The 24,634-nt window shown below is 40.3% G+C and overlaps 1 protein-coding gene across 8 annotated transcripts in view; it reads left to right on the forward strand.

The window, feature by feature from the left end:
• Positions 1-24,634, forward strand: part of TPD52L1 (TPD52 like 1) — a 111,768-nt gene that overhangs the window by 50,274 nt on the left and 36,860 nt on the right. For all 8 annotated transcript variants that reach the window (XM_058735155.1, XM_058735151.1, XM_058735153.1 and 5 more), the window contains exon 2: positions 24,318-24,433. In XM_058735155.1, the coding sequence (XP_058591138.1) occupies positions 24,386-24,433 (48 nt within the window). In that variant the 5' untranslated portion in view covers positions 24,318-24,385. The remainder of the gene's footprint in view (positions 1-24,317; positions 24,434-24,634) is intronic.

Genomic DNA, 24,634 nt, shown 5'->3' on the forward strand with positions numbered 1-24,634 from the left:
TTGGAATTGAGCATTTATGTCACAAAATATTGGAAACTGGATGTTGGTAAAAATGTTCACCAACATGCATAAAATGACAATGCATAAAAATGCATTGGAGTCGTAGGGCAATCTTAAAGCTCAACTTTCATTGTGTTTTTATGTTGTTCTGTTGTTAGGTGAAGCCTGCTTGGTGGGGGGACTGCCACCTAACTGCCTGGTTGGGCTGCCAGGGACACAGGAGAGCCGACAGTCATTGCCATGTGTAACAGCTGCTAGTCTGTGTACCCTTCTGAGGTCACACCTTTCTAGGGGAACATACATTTCAAAGCCACTGATTAATAGTAAAACCCTTTTTCTTTTCAGACTTTGGTTTTTTAGTTTTGCTTGCCAACTGGGATGGATTTTAAAAGGGGACTCGGGGTCCTTCCTGCTTCTATGTTTAGTATGCCATAAATTCCATTAATAAATTCTTAAGAGAGTTTGAGCTTTTGTTTTTTACAAAATAGTCCTAGATTTAGTCATCTGTTAAAAATATGTTGAAAATGGATTACATGTGTACAAAATTATACTTACCACAGGTTTAAATACATATTTTCTTTGAAAACATTTGCATTCAAAATATCAGAAATATTTTCAGAAAATAGAGATGAAAGGTATGTACAGTTTCTCGACATGACATGAGCAATTCAACATGACCTCATTTTTAAATGTTCCTCAGTAATCCTTTTATCTCCAGAGTGAACAAAAGCTGTATGTCTGTATGTCTGTGAAGTTTCAGGTGAATTCTGATTACAGTGGGGATGTGACCACTGCCTGAGAGACATGGAGGGCAGGAAACTTTAGGACTATGTGTCCCTGCCCAGCTGGTCCCCAAACACACTGTCCCCTGAGCCACTTTCTAAAATCTGGACCCACTTTGCCTGGGTCTGCTCTGCTTGGTTTGCATATGTTAAGATGTATTTTGTTCACGTTCCTTCACCCACTCTGTATCTGAAACAAAATCCTCATTCGTGATTTAGAAGAGTGTACATTTGTCTCCCATTCATGCCAAAACTGTTTGAAATGAAATGAATTAATGGATGGTTTATACATATATTGTATACATGTTGTCCTTTGGTGGTAACACTGTTAAAAAGACTTCTCTATTCTTTCTACTCTTGTTTATATATAAATCTATCTTTTCTGAGTATGGATTTTTTTTTAATGGCCTTTGATTTCAATTTTTAGTTGCCATCTATAAGACAGTTTCTCTTCCAAAACTGTGATACTCTTGCTCAGAAAGAACTCACTGATCCAGCAATCCTTCTTGGTTTTGTTGTTGTTGTTGCTGTTGTTGTTGTTTGTTTGTTTTCTGTATTTGGCTGGGGGGTCCGATAATTCTCCATGATTCACAGGGCATGGAATTGTACTTCATTTTTATTCAACTGTATATGCCCTTCTTCATCAGATAGGTTTGAGAACCTATTATATGTCACAACTGTGTTAAGTGCTGGAGATTCCAACACAATTAAGATAGTGTCTCTACTCTTGAAGAGTTAGTTCATAGGTGAGGACTAATCAGCACTGAACCCCGTTTGGTATGTGCCAGAACCAGCGAGAATAGGTAAGACACATGAGGAAGCAGTTAATTGAGAGAAGAGCTTCACAATGTAGGAACTATTTGATCTGGGCTTCGAGGATGAAGCCACGTAGGATACATGAAGATACTAGGAAAAGCCATGAATTGCCAAACAGTAGCATGAGGAGAGGAATGGTAGCAGAAAGCTCCCAGTGCTTTGAGAATGGTGAACTGGTGTGGCTGATGAGGAGGCTGCTTGATGGAAAAAGGCTGAAGGGTCCTGTGCAGAGGGGCTGTACCTGATATGGAGGCCCTGCTGAGAGGGCCTGTACCAAGTGAAAATCCCTTTACGGATTTTATAGATTTTATAGGCTTTACGGATGTTATAGATTAGCTCATGTTTCAGTGGTATAGGTGTGATGTAGGGGCCCCAAGGAACCCAATCTTGAAGGATCTACATTATTTTTTCTTAGCATATGTTTCCTTTAGAAAATTTGAAGAATACAAGACAGCAGTTAGAAGTTAATGAAAAAAAAATCACCTATAAATTAATCTGCCAGTTATGTTCATTTTAAAGATTTTTGTGGATTTTCTCCTTGTAGTCTTTTTCTATGCAAAGAAAAATACGCATTTTATGGGCGCCTGGGTGGCTCAGTCAGTTAAGCTTTCGATTCTTGTTTTCAACTCAGGTCCTATCCCATCGTTCATGAGTTCAAGCCCTGCTTCGGGCTCTGCGCTGACAGCATAGAGCCTGCTTGGGATTCTCTCTCTTCCTTTCTCTATCCCTCCTCCCTTGTGTTCGCTCTCTCTCTCTCACAAAATAAATGAATAAACACTTTTTTAAAAAAGAAAAATTTGCATTTTATATAATATTTAATACAAAATTTAAAATTACATATTTGTATATTTTTAAATTAACATGATATCATTAACTGTTTTGCTGGAAAATGATTTTTTATGATGCATAATGTTCACTCGCATGGGCTTAGAAAATATATAAATAATACTCCCTTTTGGGAAATACCTTTTTTGTTATTGTTTGTCTTCAATATTTGTCTTCAATGTAGTTTGCTAACTTTCCCAGTTAATATCATTAAAGCATAATAATATGATATTAGTGACATAGTGCATTTGTTTACTAATTAAGCTGGGAAAAAAAGATAGTAATAATTAAATGCTGTTGACCTGAATCAAACAGAGGCATTTGCTTTGATAGTAGTGAGAATAATTTGAGTTAGATGTTAAGAAGGATTCCCTTACTAGAACAATTGTGAGACAGTATTTGTGACCATGGGACTCTTGAATCTATAGTCTCATGTTCTGGATATTTTTAAAATAAACAGGATTTAAGTACTGTCTTCCTTACCATAATTGACTATGATAGACAGTATATTATGGCTGTCCTTAAGTTTGTAATCCTTTACATTTTTATCTATATTTAAAATTTAATTTAAAATAGAGATTTTGAAAAATTTTAACCGTTACATGCTATCTTAGTTCTTTCAGGCTGCTATAACAAAAATACCATAGGCTGAGTGGCTTAAACAATAGAAATTTATTTCTCACAGTTCTGGAGGCTGGGAAGTCCAAGATCAAGGCACTGGCAGATTCCATGTCTGGTGGGAACACAGTTCTTGTTCGCAGATGGCCTTTTCTCCGTGTCCCTACCTGGCAGAAGGGGCTAGGGAGCTCTGTGGGTTTTCTTGTATAAGAGCATTAATCTCATTCGTGAGGGCTCCACCCTCACGACTTAATCACCCCCAAAGGCCCCACCTCCAGATACCATTACATTGGCGTTTTGATTTCAACACATGAATTTTGAGGATACACAAACATTTGGTCCATTGCACACGCACGTTGTAACCAATTAAGCACTCTTGGGGTATATAAAACATATTTAATTTCCTTTTCTCTATCCAATATCACTCTTTTGCAGCATTAACAATTCAGTATGTATCTTTTCTCACCTTTCTCAGTGCTCATACAACATGTGGACATTCATGGGTATATTGAGCACAGCACTGTGTACTAGTTATTAATCCCAAGGGAGCAGAATACTGTATACTAGTATCAGGGGAAGACTCCAAACACTTCTGCTCTTTGCACGTTGGTATTGGAGTTGCAAGGAAAACAACAAACACAGTCAAGCACTGAGTGGAACACTTTACTTATATAGAGAAGAGACAGAGTGGGATCTGTTTCAATACGTGCATTGCTCCCTCAAGGCTAGTAGCCCCCGACACTGCCCACTGCAGCTGACTCAGGGTGTTTGGCTTCTGGGCAAGCCTCTAGTTTGTTTCTACCACTACCAACAATAAAGTGAAAAACTCCAACCTCTCTGTGTGGAGTCTATACTGAAAGCTAGGGTGCGCCTGAAGACCATTGACATGCACTCAGGGAGTTTCAGATAGAGAAAGATAATTGCCCACAAGGTGATAAGCCCTGCACAGGCTACGTGGGCTCCTTGTCTTTTATTAAGAAAGTGTCCCAAGCTCAAGGCCCATTCTTATGTGGCCAAATGGGGGTCCAAAAACTGCATGCTTGAGACAGCCTTTCCCAGTAGTTTTTCTTGCTCTCCCCAAGTGTAGGATGTGTAAACAAACGTGACTCAGCAACTTGCTTCACACATTTAACAATATACAGTGAACCATTTCTCCTGGTCAATGCATGTCATCCGGTTCATTATTTTTAAGGACTGAAAAATTGTATGCAGTTGTACTTGTTTCGGTTGTTCCCCTTCTCATGGGCGCCTGCATTTTTTGTAGTTTTCTACCGCTACCAACAAAGCTGCAGTAAGTTTTTTTTTTTTTTTTTCAACGTTTTTTTTTTTTTTTTTTTTTTTTTTTTTTTTTTTGGACAGAGAGAGACAGAGCATGAACGGGGGAGGGGCAGAGAGAGAGGGAGACACAGAATCGGAAGCAGGCTCCAGGCTCCGAGCCATCAGCCCAGCGCCTGACGCGGGGCTCGAACTCACGGACCGCGAGATCGTGACCTGGCTGAAGTCGGACGCTTAACCGACTGCGCCACCCAGGCGCCCCAGCTGCAGTAAGTTTTAAAACCAATCTAGGGGCGCCTGGGTGGCTCGGTCAGTTGAGTGTCTGACTCTTGGTATCGGCTCGGGTCATGATCTCACGGTCTGTGAGTTCGAGCCCCGCATCAGGCTCTGTGCCGACAGCTCAGAGCCCAGAGCCTGTTTCGGATTCTGTGTCTCCCTCTCTCTCTCTCTGCCTCTCCCCCACTTGTGTGCTCTCAAAAATGAATAAACGTTTAAAAAAAAAAAAAGAACAACAATCTAACTAGGTGTGCTTTTTTGTCCCTGTAAGGTGAGTTCTCAAGAGTGGGATGGTAGGGTCAGAGGCCCTCCCAACCCGCTGCACATTCCAGAATTCAACGATGTTTTCGAGGACCTATTTTTTCACAACCTTGCCAACACAGGCTGTTCGGCAACTTCTGCATTTTTGCCAGTCTCTTAGATGACAAATGGTATATCTAAGATTTTAATTTGCATTTTCCTTATTCTCCTTGTTACTAGTAGGTTGTCTTTTCGAAAGTATTTTATTTGCCTTACATTTTTCCTAATTCTTGCGTATTTTATTTTTGCTGAACATCTCATGATTCAGAAACACATACTTCTGTCTACTTTAACGTTTATTTTTCTACCCAGATTTCAGGAGAAAAGATATTTCCTTGTGGGCATTGTCAGTCACAGCTACTTGAAATGTTAAACGTTTGAAAAGTGAAACTGGAGAAATGTGGATGGTACTGAACTGACTGCTTAAAGTAAAGAGGAGACGACCCACACCTCTGACTAGTGCTTTTTAAATGACCAGGCTTGTGAAAAGAATGTACAGTGGGGGGCACCTGGGTGGCCCAGTCGGTTGGGTATCCAACTTTGGCTCAGGTCATGATCTCGTGGTTCCCAAGTTCGAGTCCCTTATCCAGCTCTCTGCTGTCCGTGTAGAGCCTGCTTCGGATCCTCTGTCTCCCTCTCTCTCTGCTCCTCCCCTGGTTGATTATACACGCTCTCTCTCAAAAATAAATAAACATTTTTTTTAAAAGAATGTACAGTAGGAAACAACAGTCTCTTCAATAAATACTGGGAAAGCTGGACAGCTCCATGCAAAAGAATGAAATCAGACCACTTTCTTACCATATACAATACACAGAAAATAAGCCCAAAATGGTTAAAGACCTAAATGTGAGACCTGAAACCATAAATCTCCTTAAAGAAAACATAGGCAATAATCTCTTAGCAAACTTTTTCTAGAAATGTCACCTCAGGCAAAGGAAACAAAAGCAAAAATAAAGTACTTGGATTACACCAAAATCAAAAACTTTTGCACAGTGAAGGAAACCATCAACAAAAGAAAAAGGCAACCTACTGAATGGAAGAAGATATTTGCAAATACTATATCAGGTAAGCGGTTAATATTCAAAATATATGAAGAACTCACAACTCAATGCCAAAAAGAACTCTCCAAAAATCTGATTAGAAAATGATCACGGGACCTGAATAGATATTTTTCCAAAGACATATAGATGGCAAACAGACACATGAAAAAATGCACATCGTTAAATCATCAGGGAAATGCAAATCAAAACCATAGTGAGATATCACCTTACACCTGTCTGAATAGCTAATATCAAAAAAACAGATAACAAGTATTGGCAAGAATGTGGAGAAAAGCAAGCCCTTGTGCCCTGTTGGTGGAAATGAAATTGGTATTGCCACTATGGAAAACAGTATGGAGTTTCCTCAAACAATTAAAAATAGAAATACCATATGATCTAATAATTCCGCTACTGGGTATTAAGCCAAAGGAAATGAAAACACTAATTTGAAAAGATATGTACACACCCATATTTATTGCAATATTGTTTACAATAACCAAGAAACAGAAACATCCCAAGTGTCTACTGATAGATGAATAGGTAAAGAAGATATGGTATATGTGTGTATGTAGGTTTGAACACACACACACACACACACACACACACACACACACACACTGGAATACTACTTGGTCATGAAAAATAATGAGATTTTTGCCATTTGTGAGAACAGGAAGAGAGTATTATGCTCAGTGAAATAAGTCAGACAAAGAAAGACAAATACTGTATGATTTCATTTACATGGAATGTAAAAACAAAACAAATGAACAAACAGAATCATAAATACAGAGAACAAACTGGTGGTTGCCAGAGAGGAGGGGGGTAGGTGAAATTGGTGAAGGCGATTAAGAGGTACAGATTAAGAGATTAAGAGGTACAGACTTAAAGTTACAAAGTAAATAAGTCACGGGAATGAAAAGTACAGCATGGGGAACATAGTCAATAATACTGTAACAATGTTGTATGGTGACAGATGTAACTTCATTTAGAGTAGTGAGCATAACTTAATGTCTGCAACTGTTAAATCACTAGGTTGTACACCAGAAACCAATATAACATTGTATGTCAACTGTACTTCAATTAAAAAATAATAAATTAAAAATAGATAAGAATAAAAAATAAATGACCAGGCCTCCGAGAATAGCTGAGGTACCAACAGGCAGGGGTCCAGGCTACAGTCTGTCCTCATTCTCTTAACCCTCACCATGACCTTGATGTTGTATAGGGACTAGAGAACTTTAAAAAGCCAAGGCCTGTCTGAGGAAGACTTTCTTACTATCTACTCCTTTCTTTAAATATGCCTTGGGGAGAAAAGTTATATTTTGTCTGCTTCGTGTTCATAGTGGATGTCTTCCATTGCAAAGTAATGGTTTTATTATTTTTCCTGAACTCATCCTAAAAGATGACCCAGTACTTAGCAAAGACCAACAGGCATTCAAGGAATGACTGAAGATGGGACTAGTCTACTCAGCAAAGCAGACCATATGTACAGCTTATGTCTGTCCGTCTCACTCCTTCAAGAGTTGGAAGGGATGAGAAAGTGGTCCCAGAGCTCTGACTGTATCTTAAGTATCTCAGGACAACTCACCAAGTAACGGAGTCTATTTCTGATGGTGTTAAGAACACAGAGGGAGGAAGAGGGAGAAAAGGAGAAGAGATTTCTTCCTACTTTTTTTTTTTTAACATGAGTGTTACTTTTTGTTAATGAGCTTGAATTCAGAATAATTTATTACCCTGGCGTTTTCTTGTAATATAAATGAGATTGTCTCCCTTGCTCGAGGCAAAAATCTAAGGCTAGCTGTTAAATGTGTAGGTTTATCTTCTGTCCAGCATGGCTTTTCTCTTCCAGGTTCCCTGAGGGGTAAATTGAATATGTGTAAATGGGGTTGCAGGGGGTAAAATGAGGTGGGGATACAGAGAAAAGGGTAATTTAAAGGTTAAGATGGTCTACCAATTTTTGGTTTGTCTGTACACATTCCTGCAGTAGTGTTATTTTTCCTCATGCAATGTAGGAGTGTATTCAAAGAAGGAAGTTCCTAGAGTCTATCCATCAGAAACATTAGCTGTGTTTTGTTTTTTCATGACTATTTGTTTCCTTTTTTTTATTCACAAATATGTGGCTGCTGTGACTTTATTTTTGGGTTGTTTTGGTCTGAGTTCCAGATTTATCCAGTGTGCATCTATTTTGCGTGTGTCAAACTGTGCCTTTCAAGAGTCGCAAATAAGGGTTTGAAATTGGAAGACTGTCTCAAATGCCTTAATCTTATACTTGAAATGCAGGTGGCTGGAGAAGCTGAGATTCGTGGTAAATATTTTACATCTTTTAATTGAAAATTGGCTTAGTGTTTTTCTCCATAGTTTGTGGAGTGTGGTCACCGAAATGCTCATAGCCAGCAGAAGCCATTGGTGGGGATAAGGCCATGTGACCTCATGTGAGGAATAAAAGCTCAGGTCTGAGTGGCTTCCTCTTTGATTGTGCTTCATGTTGGCTCCACTTGGAGTGAAGTTCAGAAGCAGCCCCTGGAGGGACACATCTGTAAGGAATTTATGCTTCTTTATTTCTGGCTTTTATTTCAGAAAACCTGATGTCTTGTATACTTGTCTTCTTGACCTATTTATAAAACAATTTTAAAAATTTTTTCTACAGTAGTCTCAGTTAACGAAAGTTTTCTTTTACTGATACATTCTAAACAACATAAGTGAACGTGGTGATCGGAAAGTATAACACAACAATGTCCTGGTGACATGAGGAGACACCTTTCTACCACAAATAGTCCCAGGTATATACCAGTTTTCAACTTGTCAGGATGTTGCATAAGATTCTGCTGTAAGTGTCTATTACCAAATGCAAGCTACATTCTGGCATCACCCATCATGTATTGAAGATTCTAATTCATCTTTATCTTTTTCACTCAACTTTGCTTTTACAAAGAAGTAGACTTAGAAGCAGATTTCCAAGGCCTTAGGGTTTGTTTCATTTGGGAACATAAAGGTATAAACTCAGGCAGAACATTGATAAAATGAAGCGCAGGCTTTGGCTTAATGTAGTCCTTGAAGGGACTAGATGCAGTAACAAAATGGTACGATAGTACCAGTACAGTGGATGTGTGCTGATGTCACTTCTCTGCCACATGTTATTTGCTACTCTGTCAATGGCCACTGCATTGGTAGTAAGTCTTGGTCATTTTATCTTCAACATTACAAAAAGAGAGATACTCACTTGGCTGAGTATCAGATGTAATTTGTAGGCACTAGAATAGTACATATGTAAGGTCATGATAGCTAGTTAAATTATTCCACAAATATTTGTTGAGCATCTAGTATTAACAGTGCATAAGGTACTTCATGATCTAGAGGAAGAGAAAGACCATGAATCATGCAACTAAAATATATCACAAATACTGCAATATCTTGAAGTCATCTCTTTTTATTCTTCCCAGTGCTTACCAAGTAATCTGCTATTCATTTGGTTTCTCAAGTAGATTTTGTTCTGAGGAAGTAAAGAGCACCAAATGTGCCATAAAATGGTCTAGTTGAGCCAATCAATCTCCTGGGAGATTTGTTAGTAGAAGCTCATCCAAGAGGCTGATCACCACAGTGTGAACTGGCGAAATAAAATTTCTGGGCCCAACAAACCACAGATGACAGCTTAGAATATGACATCTCCCAAATGAATGGCTAGCTGATCTTACACAGTAATTGAAGCTCTGTAGCTTAATGCAATGACATTTTCTGTAGTTAGCCCAGTAAAATGATGCCATGAAGCAAGCCACTCCCAGGGCCCTGGACGGTGCCACCATAGCCACAGGACAAGCAGATTCTATCCATTGCCCCAAATTCCTACAGTTCTCAATGCCTTCAGGAGCACCCGAAAGGCATGGGTGGGGCATGAGACCTGGAAAGTCTTGGGTAAATGCGGCCAATTCAGACTCTCTGAGATAAGTAGGCGTCCTTGTCAGACCTTAGCCAATAATTTAGATTTATGTGCATCCCTAAGTGCTTTGAGTTTCTTAAAGATAGTCTGCCCTTCAGGGCCATGCAGTACTTATACTTTCTGCCATCTTTAGTGTTCTGTTGAATTTTGGCGACCTCATCAATACACAATAAACCTGAACATTTTATATCAATAGTGTATTTCCTCTTACTGTCAGGAGATATTCACCTTGTACATATGGATGAATTAAAGACGGAAGGAAATGTTGCCATGTATTCATTGATCTCTATCTGTAATGGCATGTCACTTCCATCTTTAGCCAAAGTTAGGTTTTGGTCAGTCACAAATTTTTCTTTAGTGATTAGAGTAAATTTTAATTAGTATCTAACTGTGTGGATTATTAACTAAATAGCATATTAAAAAATAAGTGGGAAGATGAAGTATAAGAATTTAAGCTACTACAACCGCAGAAGCATCTTCAGATAAAATACTTAGTAAAATGCATAAAGTTTTTCTTTATATTAGTACACTTTCAGGCTGAGCATTACAGATACAACTTCTTTTTTTAGCTGCATTATTAAATGAAACTAAAGCTTTAGAAAACAGTGCTATTAATAGTGGTGACTCATATGTTCTTCATATTTTAAGAAGGACAATGAACGTTTACAGGACAGTGTCTGAAGGATTTTCTTCACAAAATTGTTTAACTATAATTATGGTAATATATAGTATTATGTGTTTTAATGCTACTTATAATGCAAGTTGTAATGCAGCTTATCTCTATAAAATATTTAGTAGTAATTTATATATAGTAGTGTATATAATGATATATATATAGAAGGCAAAAAACTCAACATTTTAGATCAATTTCAGGCACACAACATGCTATTTGTTCTAGTGTTGTTGGCAACGTGGTAGGATTCTTAGGGGAAACTGAGGAGGAAGGGGCGAGAGGCTTTTGAGGGTGAAGGAATATAGGAATAGGACTGAGTAGAGCATAACTGAGGGACACTGCATATGACAACCTGGCTGGCTTCATGGCCTTAGTGGGAAAATCTTAGCCAGGCTAGTTGGAATCATCACTTGCAGCCAGCCGTGGGTGGTTTTGGATGCTAGCATAAGAATTTTCAAATTTAGGTTGGAAGCAATTCCATCCATTGAATATTTTTTGAACTGAGTTTTGACAAGTTGAAAGTACTGTGTTCAAAATATTAATCTGAGTGTTGTGTAGATTGGGTTGTGTTTAAAGAGCGAAGCAAGGTGATAAAATTTAGCTCGGTTTGCAGTAGTTTGAGCATAGAGTGATAAAACCTGAATCACTGTCATAGCAATGAAAGTTAAAAAAGGATAGACAAATATGACATAATGAAAAGGTATGGCAAGGGCATCAAGACGACTTGATAGTTTGACTTTTCTAGCCCAGGGGATTGATTCAACAAACACTAGTTGAGTAACTCCTGTGTGAGAGGGTTTAGGAGATGAAAACCCACCTTACACTCTTCCCAATGCTCAATAGGGGGGAGGCTGCATATTTTAAAGCTACAGACCTTGGCCTTCAGTAAACCTCAGTCTTGCTGAACAGAGGTTTTATGGAGGATTTTCTGGGATGGGATAGAGAGACATTTTAGTTCCTGTCTGACTTGTGCATGAGGCATTGTGGTCGAGTTGAAAAAGCATGAACTCTGTAACCTGATAGATTTGCATTCAAGTCTTAAGCCCCTAACTCATCAACCATGTGAGACTGGGTAAGTTATTTAACGTTCCAAACCATCATTTCCTACTTTGAAAAATGATGAAATACCACCTGTGAAAGATGCTTCTCCGTAGATCTTGCAAGCAAAGATGCCGATGGCCTTTTTCCTGGACAATCTTTTCAAGGATATTTATGGTGAACAGGCTTGGAAGGTAGACATAGCATCTCTCTCTAGGGCAGAAGTCAGGTTTGCATACTGTCCAGTAGAATAAAGTTAATGTTTCCCTCCACGGCAAAGGTTTGGCAGGTTTGCTAACTGCCTATTATGAAAGATTTGGATTCCCTGAGCCCAAAGTTCTGTAGCTGTGATGCAGTCCCACAGTGTGAGCATTTTCCATCCAGACCCTTCCATGTCACCACCCCCCGCCCCCCGTGGGACTTGGGTATAAGTGGCACAAATCTGAACATGATGTTCATGCTGTTTGTTCGCTGTGCTGTGCGCTTCTGATCGGGAATCTTGGGTCCTCTGCCAGCATCTAGAAAACTAGCAGGCTAACTTGTTAGATTATGATTTGGATAAAATCTGAGACCTTTTATTTTGCCAGTGTGTTTCTGGAGACAAGATACTGTATGTAACACACCTGGGACATACCATGTGGTTGAAAAGAAAACATTTATTCTACTTCTTCCCTTAATAGAGTAATTGAGCTACTGAGAGAAAGTTCTCACAGTGAAAGCAGCATTTATTCCCTTTTTGATATGGTTTCAGTGTCAGGGCACATCCTTTGTCTGGTCTCGGGATATATTTTGATGAGATTTTGAGAGAGGGATCCCAAAATCTTTGAGAACAGAAGGTTATTCTTCTGCCTGCTTGCACTGGAGAGTCTGGTGTTCTTCACTAACTTCTCAAGGCCAGGAGGTATCACAACGAGAGCAGCTTGATAGCAATTCTGTAGATATTTGATTAGGATTGAGCTGTGATAAGGAGAGGTAACTGGTTCATCTAAGATGGTTATCTGTGGGAGGAAAAGGGTTGGGGCCTGGGGAAGAGGAGAGAAACTGCTGTCTCTCGAAGAATCTGAAGGAGAAGATGGAAGAAACTGTCCCGTTAAGAAGAACTGTAGTTCCCAAGAGGGATCAGCAGAGGGGAGAGTGTCACCCTTGCAGTCCTTTGAGCTTCTGTAGTCACTTTTGCACACGTGACTGTGGCATTCAGGTGATTGATCCTAAGTCACTCTTGAGAGACGTTTTCTCATCAGTGGCTCTAGGCACAGCTAGCACATTTTGGTTTTAGGTGTGGTCCACCCTCACACCATCATGCTAGGAGTGCAGGACTGCCAAGGTGAACGAAGCTGGCTTTCTGCCATTCACTAGTTTACATTCTGGTACAGGAGGTAAGGCATGTCGTGCAATAGACGCAGCACAAGGGGGAAAACAGACACTGATACAGTGCAGTGTGAAGAAGAGGCCAGTGCTGACAGCATTGCTGAGGGAAAGCGTGGGCCCAGAGCCCTCATGGTCTTCAGAGTCCACTCCAGCCTCTCGCTCCAGGCCCTTTAGACTGACCAAAGATGGCACTATGCAGTGCAGAGAGCCTTTATGTCCAGAGGGCAGGAAGGAGTGGGCAGGCCCTTGGCTGTAGCTTAAAGCCAGTAGGAAACTCCTGAGCACTTCTTTAGGCTCTCAGAATCTCCTCTCTACCATGTGTCTTGTCTCTGACACAGCTATTTCCCAAACACAACCTTGAACTTTGAGACTGGACCTCACCTGTGGCAGGCATCTTGGAAAACAACCTAACTTATTTTAGATACTTGGCTTTAGGCTTTTCCTCTGGTAACTCCAACACCCCTCGTGGCCACATAATGCAAAGGAACAGTGGTTCTGACTTGGCCAATGCTGTCAGGAGGCCCTAGTTGTGAAGAGGCAGGCTTGGTGAGTTCAGCCCCAAACACTGGAGTAGAGAACACTCATCTGTCATTTCTCAGGGCAGGTAAAGAGAACACACTCCTAAAGACAAACCCGCAGTTGGGGGGTGGATGACTCAGGAACTCTAGGAATCCAGTCTTTTACCCTCACCTCCAGGAAATTACTGGTTGGTCCCTCCAGACACATTCAGTGCAGTCCCAGAAATATCTCTGGCTCTTCTGGTTTAGCCTGGATCCCTGTGCTTTTGTCGATGCATGCACAAGGATGTTTCCAGATAAACTGTGGAAAAGCCAAACTTTAAGGGCCAGATCTGCCTTCAGAATCCAAATAGAGACCCTAGCCCAACAATTGCCAGTTACAGTTGCACCTGTCTCAGGGAATCCTACTACTCGAGAAGATGCTGTTGGCCTGGTGTGGCTGGGCGACTGCTGTCTCCTCCTTGCCCTCTGAGAGTGATGGGGGCTGGGCTGTGGATTAGCAGAGGTTAGCCTCCCAAACCATTTATATCAGAGAACATCTCAAAGACAGTACAAATGACAAAGTGAATGACTTTAGGTTTAGAGAAAGTTTGGGGCAAAAATGATTTATCAGACTTTTAATTAATTGATTTTGATGTCGTGGCAAATCATTGAAGTCATGGAGTTAAAAATTTGGTAGAGAGTGCATAATGATCTCTCTTTTCCCTGAATTTGATAATATTATTGTCTCTGTTTAACTCAGAGTTTCTGTGTGTGAAAAAGAGAAAGAGACATTTGGGCTAGCTCAAATGAAAAACGAGGTTTATTTTAAGGATAAAGAGAAATCTCATGGAAATTCAGAGTCAGAGGAGTTACCTCAGGACAGGCAGGTTTCTATGTTCCGTGAAAGCAAAGAGCTGCACAGCACTCGGTAGGTGTTCAGTATTTGTTGAATGAATGATGAATGAATAAACACGTGACCAAAGGCAGCGCTGAGGAAGATTTAGGCCTACTCTCTACTAATTCTGCTGGTACCTGATTTAATCTGATTCTACCAATCCATCCTTTGTCTCTTAGTTTAAAGTCTCGAGAGAGAGGAATCCAGAGGCTACTTCTGAGGCAGATGTTCATCCTAGTCCATTAAGCAATGGCCAGAAAGGGTAACGCCACATGAACATAGGCTCCTTCTAGGAAGTGGGCAGAAGGATGAGCAGAGCATGGTGTGAAGATTTAGGTTTCCCTAGGGCACTGGCTTTGTGTGTGATCGTGTACTACCATGTACTGGTGGTGTTACTTAAGGTGTATATGTGAGGGGCTTGTCTCTGGAGTGAATTTTTTTTTAACATGTTGAGGACAGAGTAATAACATATATTCTTTCTCTCATAGCGCTTGAATTTTATAACTAATTCTGATCAAGGGAGAATTTCACTCAAGTATGACCCAACTGGGTGCTAACGTGTGCTGACTGATTATTATCTACCAGACACTGTGCTAGTTATTTTTGCAAAACTCTAACTCCTGACAACCTACTTTTGTGCGCATTGTTATCCCCATTTTACATATGAAAAGACGAAGTTTCAAACTATCACAGTCCAGAGTTGAAAGGGGGTGGAGCTGGAATTTTTCCTAAGATTGGTTTGTCCCCAGAAGGGGATTCTTCCCAATATAATATATGTTTGCAATCACCTGATGAATCATTAATCAGAATACTGGGATGAATTTGCCAAGACGAAGCCTAGTCTCTTCCATAAGCCATGAATTAGTCAGCTAGAGAAAAAGAGGCTTAAGGAGCATAAAAACCAGGTAAGTTTGTAGTTGTGGATTGCATATAGGTTTGGGCAGACCAGCTCTAGATGCATTGTGGGATCAGTTGGGGACCTTTGATAGGGTCTGCTTTCAGATGAGATGAAAAAAAGATGAGAAGAGAAAGTTGTCTGAAAACAAAAGTCAAGTTGCAAAATGGTGTGATCTCATTTTTAAATACATAGATATATCTAAATATACACATATATAAGATATATTCAATTCTATATGTATATATCTTTGTATCAGATTTTTCCATAAGATGTTAAAAGTTTTAAGATACCTATTGTTTTATATACTACTAAGAAAAAAAAAAAAAAAGACCACTAATTAATTGTAAGACACCATTGATTGTCAGAAGCATCCCAATTTCAGGGATGTTAAGAAATGGGGGGGGGGGTGTGTATTGCAATATAAGAAGTGATCTAGAAAGATGTGCATGAAGGTTTTATGGTGGTGATCTCTGGAGAAGAGAGCATTATTTGTCTTTAATCATTGCTTGTCTGTATATGCAGATTTCTTATAAACCAGCCCCTCCCTGCTCACTTCACCCTCACTCAAAGGGTGGAGGTGATCCCACCCCAGCAGAACCAGTTTTAAAATCTATTGGCATGTCAGGCACTAAGGTCAAGCCTTGGCTTTAGGATGTGGGGGTGTAAAGTTCCCATTTTTCTTCTTAGCATGTGAGGCCACTGCCAAAACTCCAGGACAACAGGGAAAAAATGTGATTCAATAATAGGCTACATACAGGTTGCTGGTAAATAAATGAAAAGGAGTTCCATGATGGAGGTGGATATAACACTTAGGTTTTTGTGGTCGGTTTAGTAAATGTGCAGAAAGGATTCTAATGAATAAACTTGTTTTATTATGTCTTTAATTTCTACCTTCCTCGAATTGACATGTATTAGTTTTTGTGCACTTAAAGGTAGCCATAAATTCAACAGTGAGATTAACTCAGTAGTTTTTCCCAGAGAGAATAAATGGAGATATTTTAAAGTTTTATGTTAAAAGAATGCCTAAAGTGATTTTTACCAAACATCCTGATGAAAGTATAAGTAAGTAATAGACATTACAGGCTTAAATGTATTATTTAGACCAGTGTGGATTTTTATTTATTTTATTGCATTCTTTCTTTTTATTAAGTCCTGGAATAATTTTATGTTCTTTTTGAAAATATGCACTTTTCTTCCTTTGCTTGGTTACATAGCCATATTTATTTGTTAATTCCTTAATACAGGTGCACACACAAATAACATGCAAGATTATTTTACTATTTAAAATAAATTCTGTAACTTTTATATATTTGCCAACAGTGCAGGATATGGTCACTGATCTGAAATCATGGTTGATAGTCATTTTAACTCCTAGCTGTCTGTGCTGTTGTAATCATGTGCATGAAGCCATGAGCTGATGCACTGGAGTGCTCAACAGGATGCATTAAATGTATGTTGATGCCAGTGGGTGATTTCATGTCAAGGTTGCAGGAGGCATTTTAATCCAAAGCTCATTTCTTGATTTATACTTGTCATCATTTGTTTACTTTTCTTAATATGGTTGTAGGACAGGGAAGGGCATAGGCCCTGGAGCAGACTAGCCTAACTTAGAAACCAGCAACTTGCAACTGATTCACACCCTGAACTCAGGTTTCATAAATGAGGATCCCCATCAGCAAGGCTGGGACCAGCTCACAGTCACCACTCCATTGGATCTGGTTGGGCATGTTATGTCACTCAACCCTACGTGTAGGACTTACTGAGTCATCATGGCCAGTTGTAGGTATAAAGAAAGCAGGCATATGGTAGCATTTGACGAGTACCTTAAGACCTACCTGCTTCCCAAAGATGGATCTGGCCAATGGAGACACACAATTCCTGCATTATAGTCAGACCTGTGGATATTTGTTACCCTTATTAAAGTGTCGGTATATTGTATCGCATATAAATGAAAGTAAAATGCCATCTTTTGCGCAAAATACTCCTTTAGCAGGATCACAAAGTGTATTTACATTCTGTGTTGTACATATGTATGCTGGCTTATTTATTTGTTTGTTTATTTATTTATTTATGTATTTATTTACCCACATCTACCCAATCTGGGTAGGAGTCCTTGGGCACTGGGTAGTAGAGAAGAAAAATAGGTTTAGTCTATTCCAATGGAATAATTCTTAAAACCCCTTTAAATACTGTTCAGTTCTTCAGTTAAATTGCCCTCTAGCTCAGATTTCTCTTTTTTTTAATCCCCCCCTTTTCTTTTTCCCTGACTTAAGGAGGTTTCTGGTATGTGGAAACAGGATGGATCCATGCAGTGTTTTGTATTCTCTGCTGGCCCTTCCACTGGGACTGTGACGTCCTCTTGTCCTGACGTTTTCCACAGATATTACCCATGAGCTTGTTTTCCTCAGTTGGGTTTTAGCCCAGTAGCCCTTCCAAGCTGATTCAGCCTCACTTTGGTTCTCATTGGTGGCAGGTTTTCTCCTCTTCCTCTATCCAGGCCTCTCTCCAGAGCCAGTAACCCAAGCCCCAGCTGCAGGGGCACCAACCCCTTATCAAGGTGACAAGTTTCTCCCTAAGTACTCTGGGGGGTTCTGGCCCCCATGCATAGTTAACTGACTGCATAAGGTGATTTGAAGAACTAAACCCCAAGGGCTGGTGCCTGGCCTCCAAGCAGATTAAGGTCCGTTTACAAGGATGTGGCTGTGCTCCAGGTTGGTGTGGGATAACCAGAAAAATATATTTTTTAGAGCCCATAAAGGAGATTGGGGCAGGCTTCCTGTACCAGTCAGGGACCACGAAAGAAGCAGATGGAGGGCATGCTTGAAAGGGGTGCCTCATTCAAGGGGTTTGAGTGAAGGGACTATTCAAAGAATAGGGGAACCAAGAGGGGGGTGTTGAAGCACCTCAGAACAACAGCAGTGGAAAGTCCATACAATCTGTAGGCTGGAGGAGAGCATCCGATTCTAGGAACTTGACAGGCGCTGAACTGTAGAAAAGGACTCCCTATCAGAAATCATAGTCTCTGATAGTGAAAAAGCTGAGGCTGCACAGTGCAGCCTGGCAGGGTGGGAGGCAGTTCCTACCCCTGTCTTCTGCTCTGCAGTGTCCTGCTGGGGCTCCCCACTGGCCAACGTGGAAGGGTTAGGGAATCTTATTGGTGTATTCCTTAGGTCAGTCTTCCAGGGCACAGAACAGAGTGGAGAGGAGGGGATCTGGAGGTGCAAACAGAATCTCCATCATTCTGGGCCAAAGCCCAAAGAGAAAGATTGAACATACACATTTCACTTTCTCTTCCTTCCTTTTTCCCACCGTCTCCAAGGAATGGAACAGGAGACATGTATGTCCTTAGTAAATTCTAATGCACTCTGTACCTAAGGGAACTCCCTTGCCTGGGTGTCCTGGGCTTGGCTTCTGATGATATATGAAGAGGGAAATAAAAATATGAAGAACATCCTCTCCTTAGGAAATCGCCCATTTTGCCAAGCTTTTGTCTTTCTGGAAAACCCAATTTCAGATGCCAAGAATTTAAATGTGAATCTTTTCCCCATGTTTCTTTTTGCTCCTCTGCCCCACTTCAGACAGGTGGAAGCCTTAGACCAGCTAGGAAAATACTATATTCTTGGGGAAGCAAAAGAGAATATAGCACATTAGTATTTTTTTAAACTATCACCCCCAATTTCACCAATATGCAGCTGTGGTTCATATGGAAATTAAAAACTTCTATAACATTTTCACATGTCTTCTCTTATTTAACATAATTTATTCTTAACAATGATCCCATAAGGTTATCAGTTTTACAGATGAGAACACTGAGGTCAAGTGTACTCTGTCGTTAGTGGCAAACCCACAGATGGTAGAATTCCAGATCTCCTGACTCCCTGGCAAAGGGGGCCTATGCCAGCCAAGGGGGGCATAGTTTGCACATTTGGAAAGAGAGCCAAATTCATGAAGTTGTCTATATTCATAACGTACTGGTGTCTGCTAAAAATTATGTTTCTTGAGTGATTTTGTCCACTGATAACTGCTTTTATTAAAACTATGCTTTTAATCTCCTCTAAAACCTGCTTCCATAGTAACTAGGTCATTTTATACTCATGCTGCCCTGTCACATTCTCATCTGTCACTTGGTGTCTCTTATCATTTGCTTTTATTTTTCCTCCCCATTCTGACTCACTTCCACTGGTGAATCACTTCTTTATTCAACTCTTCTTTCATCTACTCCTAGATTCTGGAATTATCCTCTGACCTCATAATTTGATTACTGCCTTCCTAACCCGGTGAGTTGAGCATATTCTACTGGAAATAGCCAGCCCTGTGCTTCTTTTGTTTGGGTTTGCATGGCTCCCTGCGCTGAGCTGTGTGACTCAAGAACACCCATGGGAAGAGGATGCAGCAGGGAAATAGGAGCAGAAGTAGGAAAAGAAGATGGGGACTTGGCATTTAATTTCAAACAAGAGTGAAGAAGATAACTGGCCTAATTAGACCCGAACCAACAAGGAACGTGGTTGTGAGTTGTCTTGAATGGCTTCGTTCTGGGAGTGAGACTTTGAAGGATCCGTGATGTTGCCGTGGACTGGCACATGTGACAGATCAGAGCTGAAGGCTGGCGCACAGCCTTATGGCTCACTGCATAAGGTCTATGTTATTTTCCCCTGAAAAGAAGAAGCTACCCCCTGGAAAGCAAATTCCCTCTTTCCCTAAATCCACTGGAAGTTTCCCAGTTCACATATTGTCAATTAAAATGGATTTTTTTTTTTTTTAATTTATTTTTGGGACAGAGAGAGACAGAGCATGAACGGGGGAGGGGCAGAGAGAGAGGGAGACACAGAATCGGAAACAGGCTCCAGGCTCCGAGCCATCAGCCCAGAGCCTGACGCGGGGCTCGAACTCACGGACCGCGAGATCGTGACCTGGCTGAAGTCTGACGCTTAACCGACTACGCCACCCAGGCGCCCCTTAAAATGGATTTTGAATTGTGGTTTCTTTCTAGACTGTAAGAAGATACTAAAGATGTTTGATGTCTTGAAAAATCTAAGTACCTGGCAGTACTGTGTGTAACCTGACATGTGTCCTCTCACACTGTCAAGAGAGGGGTAGATTGAGAATTTGTGTACCAGCTAAGTTTAAACAGTAGCTGTTTAGTTCCTGGACCCAGCTGAGTTAGGGAGACAAGAGTGTCTTAGAGGTTCCTACAAGGGCTCTTCTTTAACCCTAACCCCCAGGGCAGGGGGCTGCTTACCTTCTGGGCCCATCTCTTAACTCTGTGCTTGGAATTGCTGCTAGTTCTTGATAAAGGCAGTTCTACAACATTGACTGAAAATACATTGGCCACATCATAAGCATAAATATTTACTAGTGGGGAGGGAGGCACCTGGTGGCACAGTAGGTTGGATTTCAGCTCAGGTAGTGATCTCACTGTTGGTGAGTTCAAGCCCCACATCCAGCTCCCTGCTGTCAGCATAGAGCTGCTTCAGATCCTCTGTTCCTATGTCTCTCTGCCCCTCCCCAAGTCTCTCTCTCTCTCTCTCTCTCTTGCCCACACACACACCCTCTTCTCTCTCTCAAAAATAAATAAATATCTAAAAACTATTTACTAGCAGAAGTGACCATTTCCCCCCTTTCAATGACCTACTTAACATTGCTGTACTAAGAATCTACAGATATTCTCATAGGTTGCTGATGTTTGCATAGAACTGACACAGTCTTTCTGAGAGGTAATTAGGCAGTGGTTTTCAAAATCGTCATGCTCTTTGCCTGGGTGGCTTGGTCGGTTAAGCATCCAACCCTTGGTTCTGCTCAGATCATCATCATCTTGCAGTTTCATGAGTTTGAAACCTACGTGGGGTCCTGTGCTGTCAGCGTGAGGCCTACTTGGGGTTTTCTCTCTCCTGCTCTCTTTCTACCCCTCTCCTACTCTCTCTCTCTCTCTCTCCTTCTCTCTCCTCCCTCCCCCACTTGCACTTATCTTTGTCTCTTTCAAAATGAATTAATAAACTTAAAAAAAATGTTCCTGTCCTTTGACTCTGTAATCCAATGTACAGTAAATCATCAAGATTTTGCCCAATGATGGACTAGGAAGATGTTCACTGTAGCTTCCCAGTAAACAGGATGAGTTATCAATCATACATGAGACAAAGTACTGGATAACCGTCAAAAATATATAAGTGTGGGGCTGTGTGTCTTTAGACAGAAAGGATATTCATGATTTCCTATTGAATAAATCAAGTTCATAACAGTAAATGCATATAAATATATACAAGAAAATGTAGACATATGCATAGAAAAAATACCTAGTAAGGATGGACCAAAATGATATTTATTTCTAGGTAACATGATTAACAGTAATTTTAATTAGTAATGGATAATTTTATTTTTCTATCTTCTACAATGAACACATATTACTAATGAAAAAGAAAATGATTTAACATTGAACCTGGCCTCTAGAGTAGGTAGATGGGACAAGAATCTGATGAACTTGGATCAGCAGTATGCCACCTTCACTGATGTGCGTCGCTGTATCAGCAGTGACACAAGGTGCTGATGGTACCCTGTTGATTCAGACCAAAGGATGTGGGTACAGGAGACTCAAGAGTGGAGTCAGCTTGAGAACTTTGCAGATCCTTTCATATTTTTACTCTCTAACAATTGTTCTAATATTGTAGGATAATTATTTATCTTCCTTTTTTGACTTGAGATCAAATTTTTTTTTTGAGTTTTTATTTTAGAGAGAGAAACAGACAGAACATTAGTGGGGGAGGGGCAGAGAGAGAGAGGGAGACACAGAATCCGAAGAGGCTCAAGGCTCTCAGCTGTCTGCACAGAGCCCGATGCGGAACTCGAATCCACGAACCGTGAGATCATGACCTGAGCCGAAGTCAGAGGCTCAACTGACTGAGCCACTCAGGTGCCCCCAGATCAAATTTATTTTTAATTGTTTTATCAAGTAATTATTTATATACAAAAGTATGTTTACAAAATAAATTTAAAGTGTAGAAAATCTTCATACACAGAAACTCAGTGTCCCAGAAATGGAGCATTACCATTAACCCTGTACAGACCCCGTATAAGTTCCCTGCTCCTATTTACACCTACCCTCTCTCAGAGAAAACCCTTTTCCTGAATTATTTTTATCATAATCTTGCTTTTCTTTTCTAAAGAACATTTTATTTAGGTTTGCATGTTTTTGGCCTTCATATGGATGGGAGTATACTTTATTATTCTTTTCCAATTGGTGTTTTTCTCTCAGTATCTTGTTTCTGAGTTTCATCCATGTAGTGTGTAGCTGTAGCTCAGTCATTTTACTGTTGTCATTCGTGCTGATGTAAATGCACCAAGATATACTTGCGCCTTCTCCTGTTTGTGGACTTTTGCGCGACTCACAGTTCTTGCTACCATTAAAGTTCTTAGTAATGACCTCTGGTGCTCCTATATGAGTGTCTCAGGTATATACATGCACAAGTGTAGAACTGATGGATGGTAGGGTATGTGAACTTACCAGATCATGTTAAATTATTTTTCAAGTCTTTTATCGCTCTTTATATTCTTGCCAGCAATGTGTGCGAGTTTCCATCCTTCACATAGTCGTCAACATTCGATAATGTCAGACTTTGAACTTTTACTAAACCAGTGGGTGTGCAGTGATTTCATTTGTATTTCCCTGAACATCAGTGAGGTTGAGCATATTTTCTTGAGTTTGTTAACCATTTGTGATTTCTCCCCATAGCAAATCTCTTTTGGATGTTTTGGCCCTGTTTTTACTGGGTTATTTACATTTTTGAAACTGGTTTGTAGGAATTCTGCTTATTCTGGAAATGCATCTTTTACTAGTTAAACATGCAGGAGAGATCTTCTTCCAACTAGTGGCTTGTCTTTTAATTTTCCATATAGTGTGCTCGATGGAGAGACATTTGTAATTTTATTCATCCTTTTATTCTTTATGTGCCCTTTTTTGTGTCTTAAGAAGTCCCTCCTACCTAGAGGTTCATAAATCCTATTGTCTTCTAAACTGTTTATAATTTGATCTGTGTGAATGATGTAAAGGTATCCAATTTTATTTCTTCTACATGGATAACTATCTGCTTCAGGACAGTTTACTAAAAGGCCTTCCTTTCCCCACAGATGTATAAATGTCCTAATGAAACTTCTGTATCCGTGAGGGCCTATTTCCTAGGTCCTCCAGAGAACATACGCATTTAAGTTATCCAGATGCCAAGGGCCTCAACTCGGGAATGTCTTTATTTATTTATTTATTTATTTATTTATTTATTTATTTATTGACGATAAGGCATTTTTCTCACCTAAAAAGTTAGAAGTTGTGCTGTCCTGGGGGTCATTCTGTGGCACAACCGTGTCATCAAGAACCCAGACACTTCCTTTTTTCTTCCCTCTGCCAGAATCAGTTTGTCTGTGATGTTTCCTCCCAGCTGCTGCTGCTCCTGGTTTTGTATCCACATATTTCCACATCCAGAGTGGGAAAAAGTTAACAATACTCTCTATTCGAACTTCATTTGGACCACCCACATAGTGTGCATTCAAGCACCCAGCTCACACACAGTCCCCCTCGTGGTTATGGATGTCAGGGAGGCATTTATGCCGTCCATTTAATGCTGAGTGTCAAGGCAGGCTGCTTGCCTTGCCAGATCCCTGTGGGGAGCAATGGTATTTATTTCCAGTTCACCTTACTCTCAGGGTGCAGCTCTGAGGGGATGCGGACTTATGGACAAGTCTCACCTTAAACCCCTCTCCCTGGGTGGCCCTAGGCTTTGTCCTCTGCCCCCTGCACCCCAGGGGAGAGTGAAAGCCAAAGCTGGAATTCATCTGGGTGGCAAATGTGGAACTAATGAAAACTTCTTTTGTTTACACCTGTGGCTTCCCACTTTCCCTTAGTTCTTTGGCTTCGTGTTATTCTTTACTTTCTTGGAAGTTCATCACACATTTAGAAAGATTTTTTTTTTCTTGGAATATTTAGTTGTTTTTCAGCAGGAGGGTCAGTCAGGGCATCTAGTTCTCCAGACTGAAAACAGAAGTTGGCTAAATTTATATTTTAATTGCATTCTGTTTTTATCAATCTTGCCTAAAGGGTTGTTGGAGACGGAACCATTGCAAGGGCGAGATGAAGACACAGTAGCCAGTGCGGACTTCTCTAGCATGCTGTCTGAGGAGGAGAAAGAAGAGTTAAAGGCAGAATTAGTTCAGGTATGTTCAGTAATCTTACTGTTGTTCTATCTCAGTATCTTAGGAGCTATTGTTAGTTTTGTATACGTCCCATATTACAATTATGTTGTCTTTCATTTAACAAGATTTTTAAAAAATTAAGTTTATTTATTTTGAGAGAGAGAGAGAGAGAGAGAATGAGAGCGGGAGAAGGGCAGAGAGAGAGACAAGAGAGAGAATCCC

The sequence above is a fragment of the Neofelis nebulosa genome, chromosome 6 (assembly GCF_028018385.1).
Source record: "Neofelis nebulosa isolate mNeoNeb1 chromosome 6, mNeoNeb1.pri, whole genome shotgun sequence".
NCBI classification, from domain to species: domain Eukaryota; kingdom Metazoa; phylum Chordata; class Mammalia; order Carnivora; family Felidae; genus Neofelis; species Neofelis nebulosa.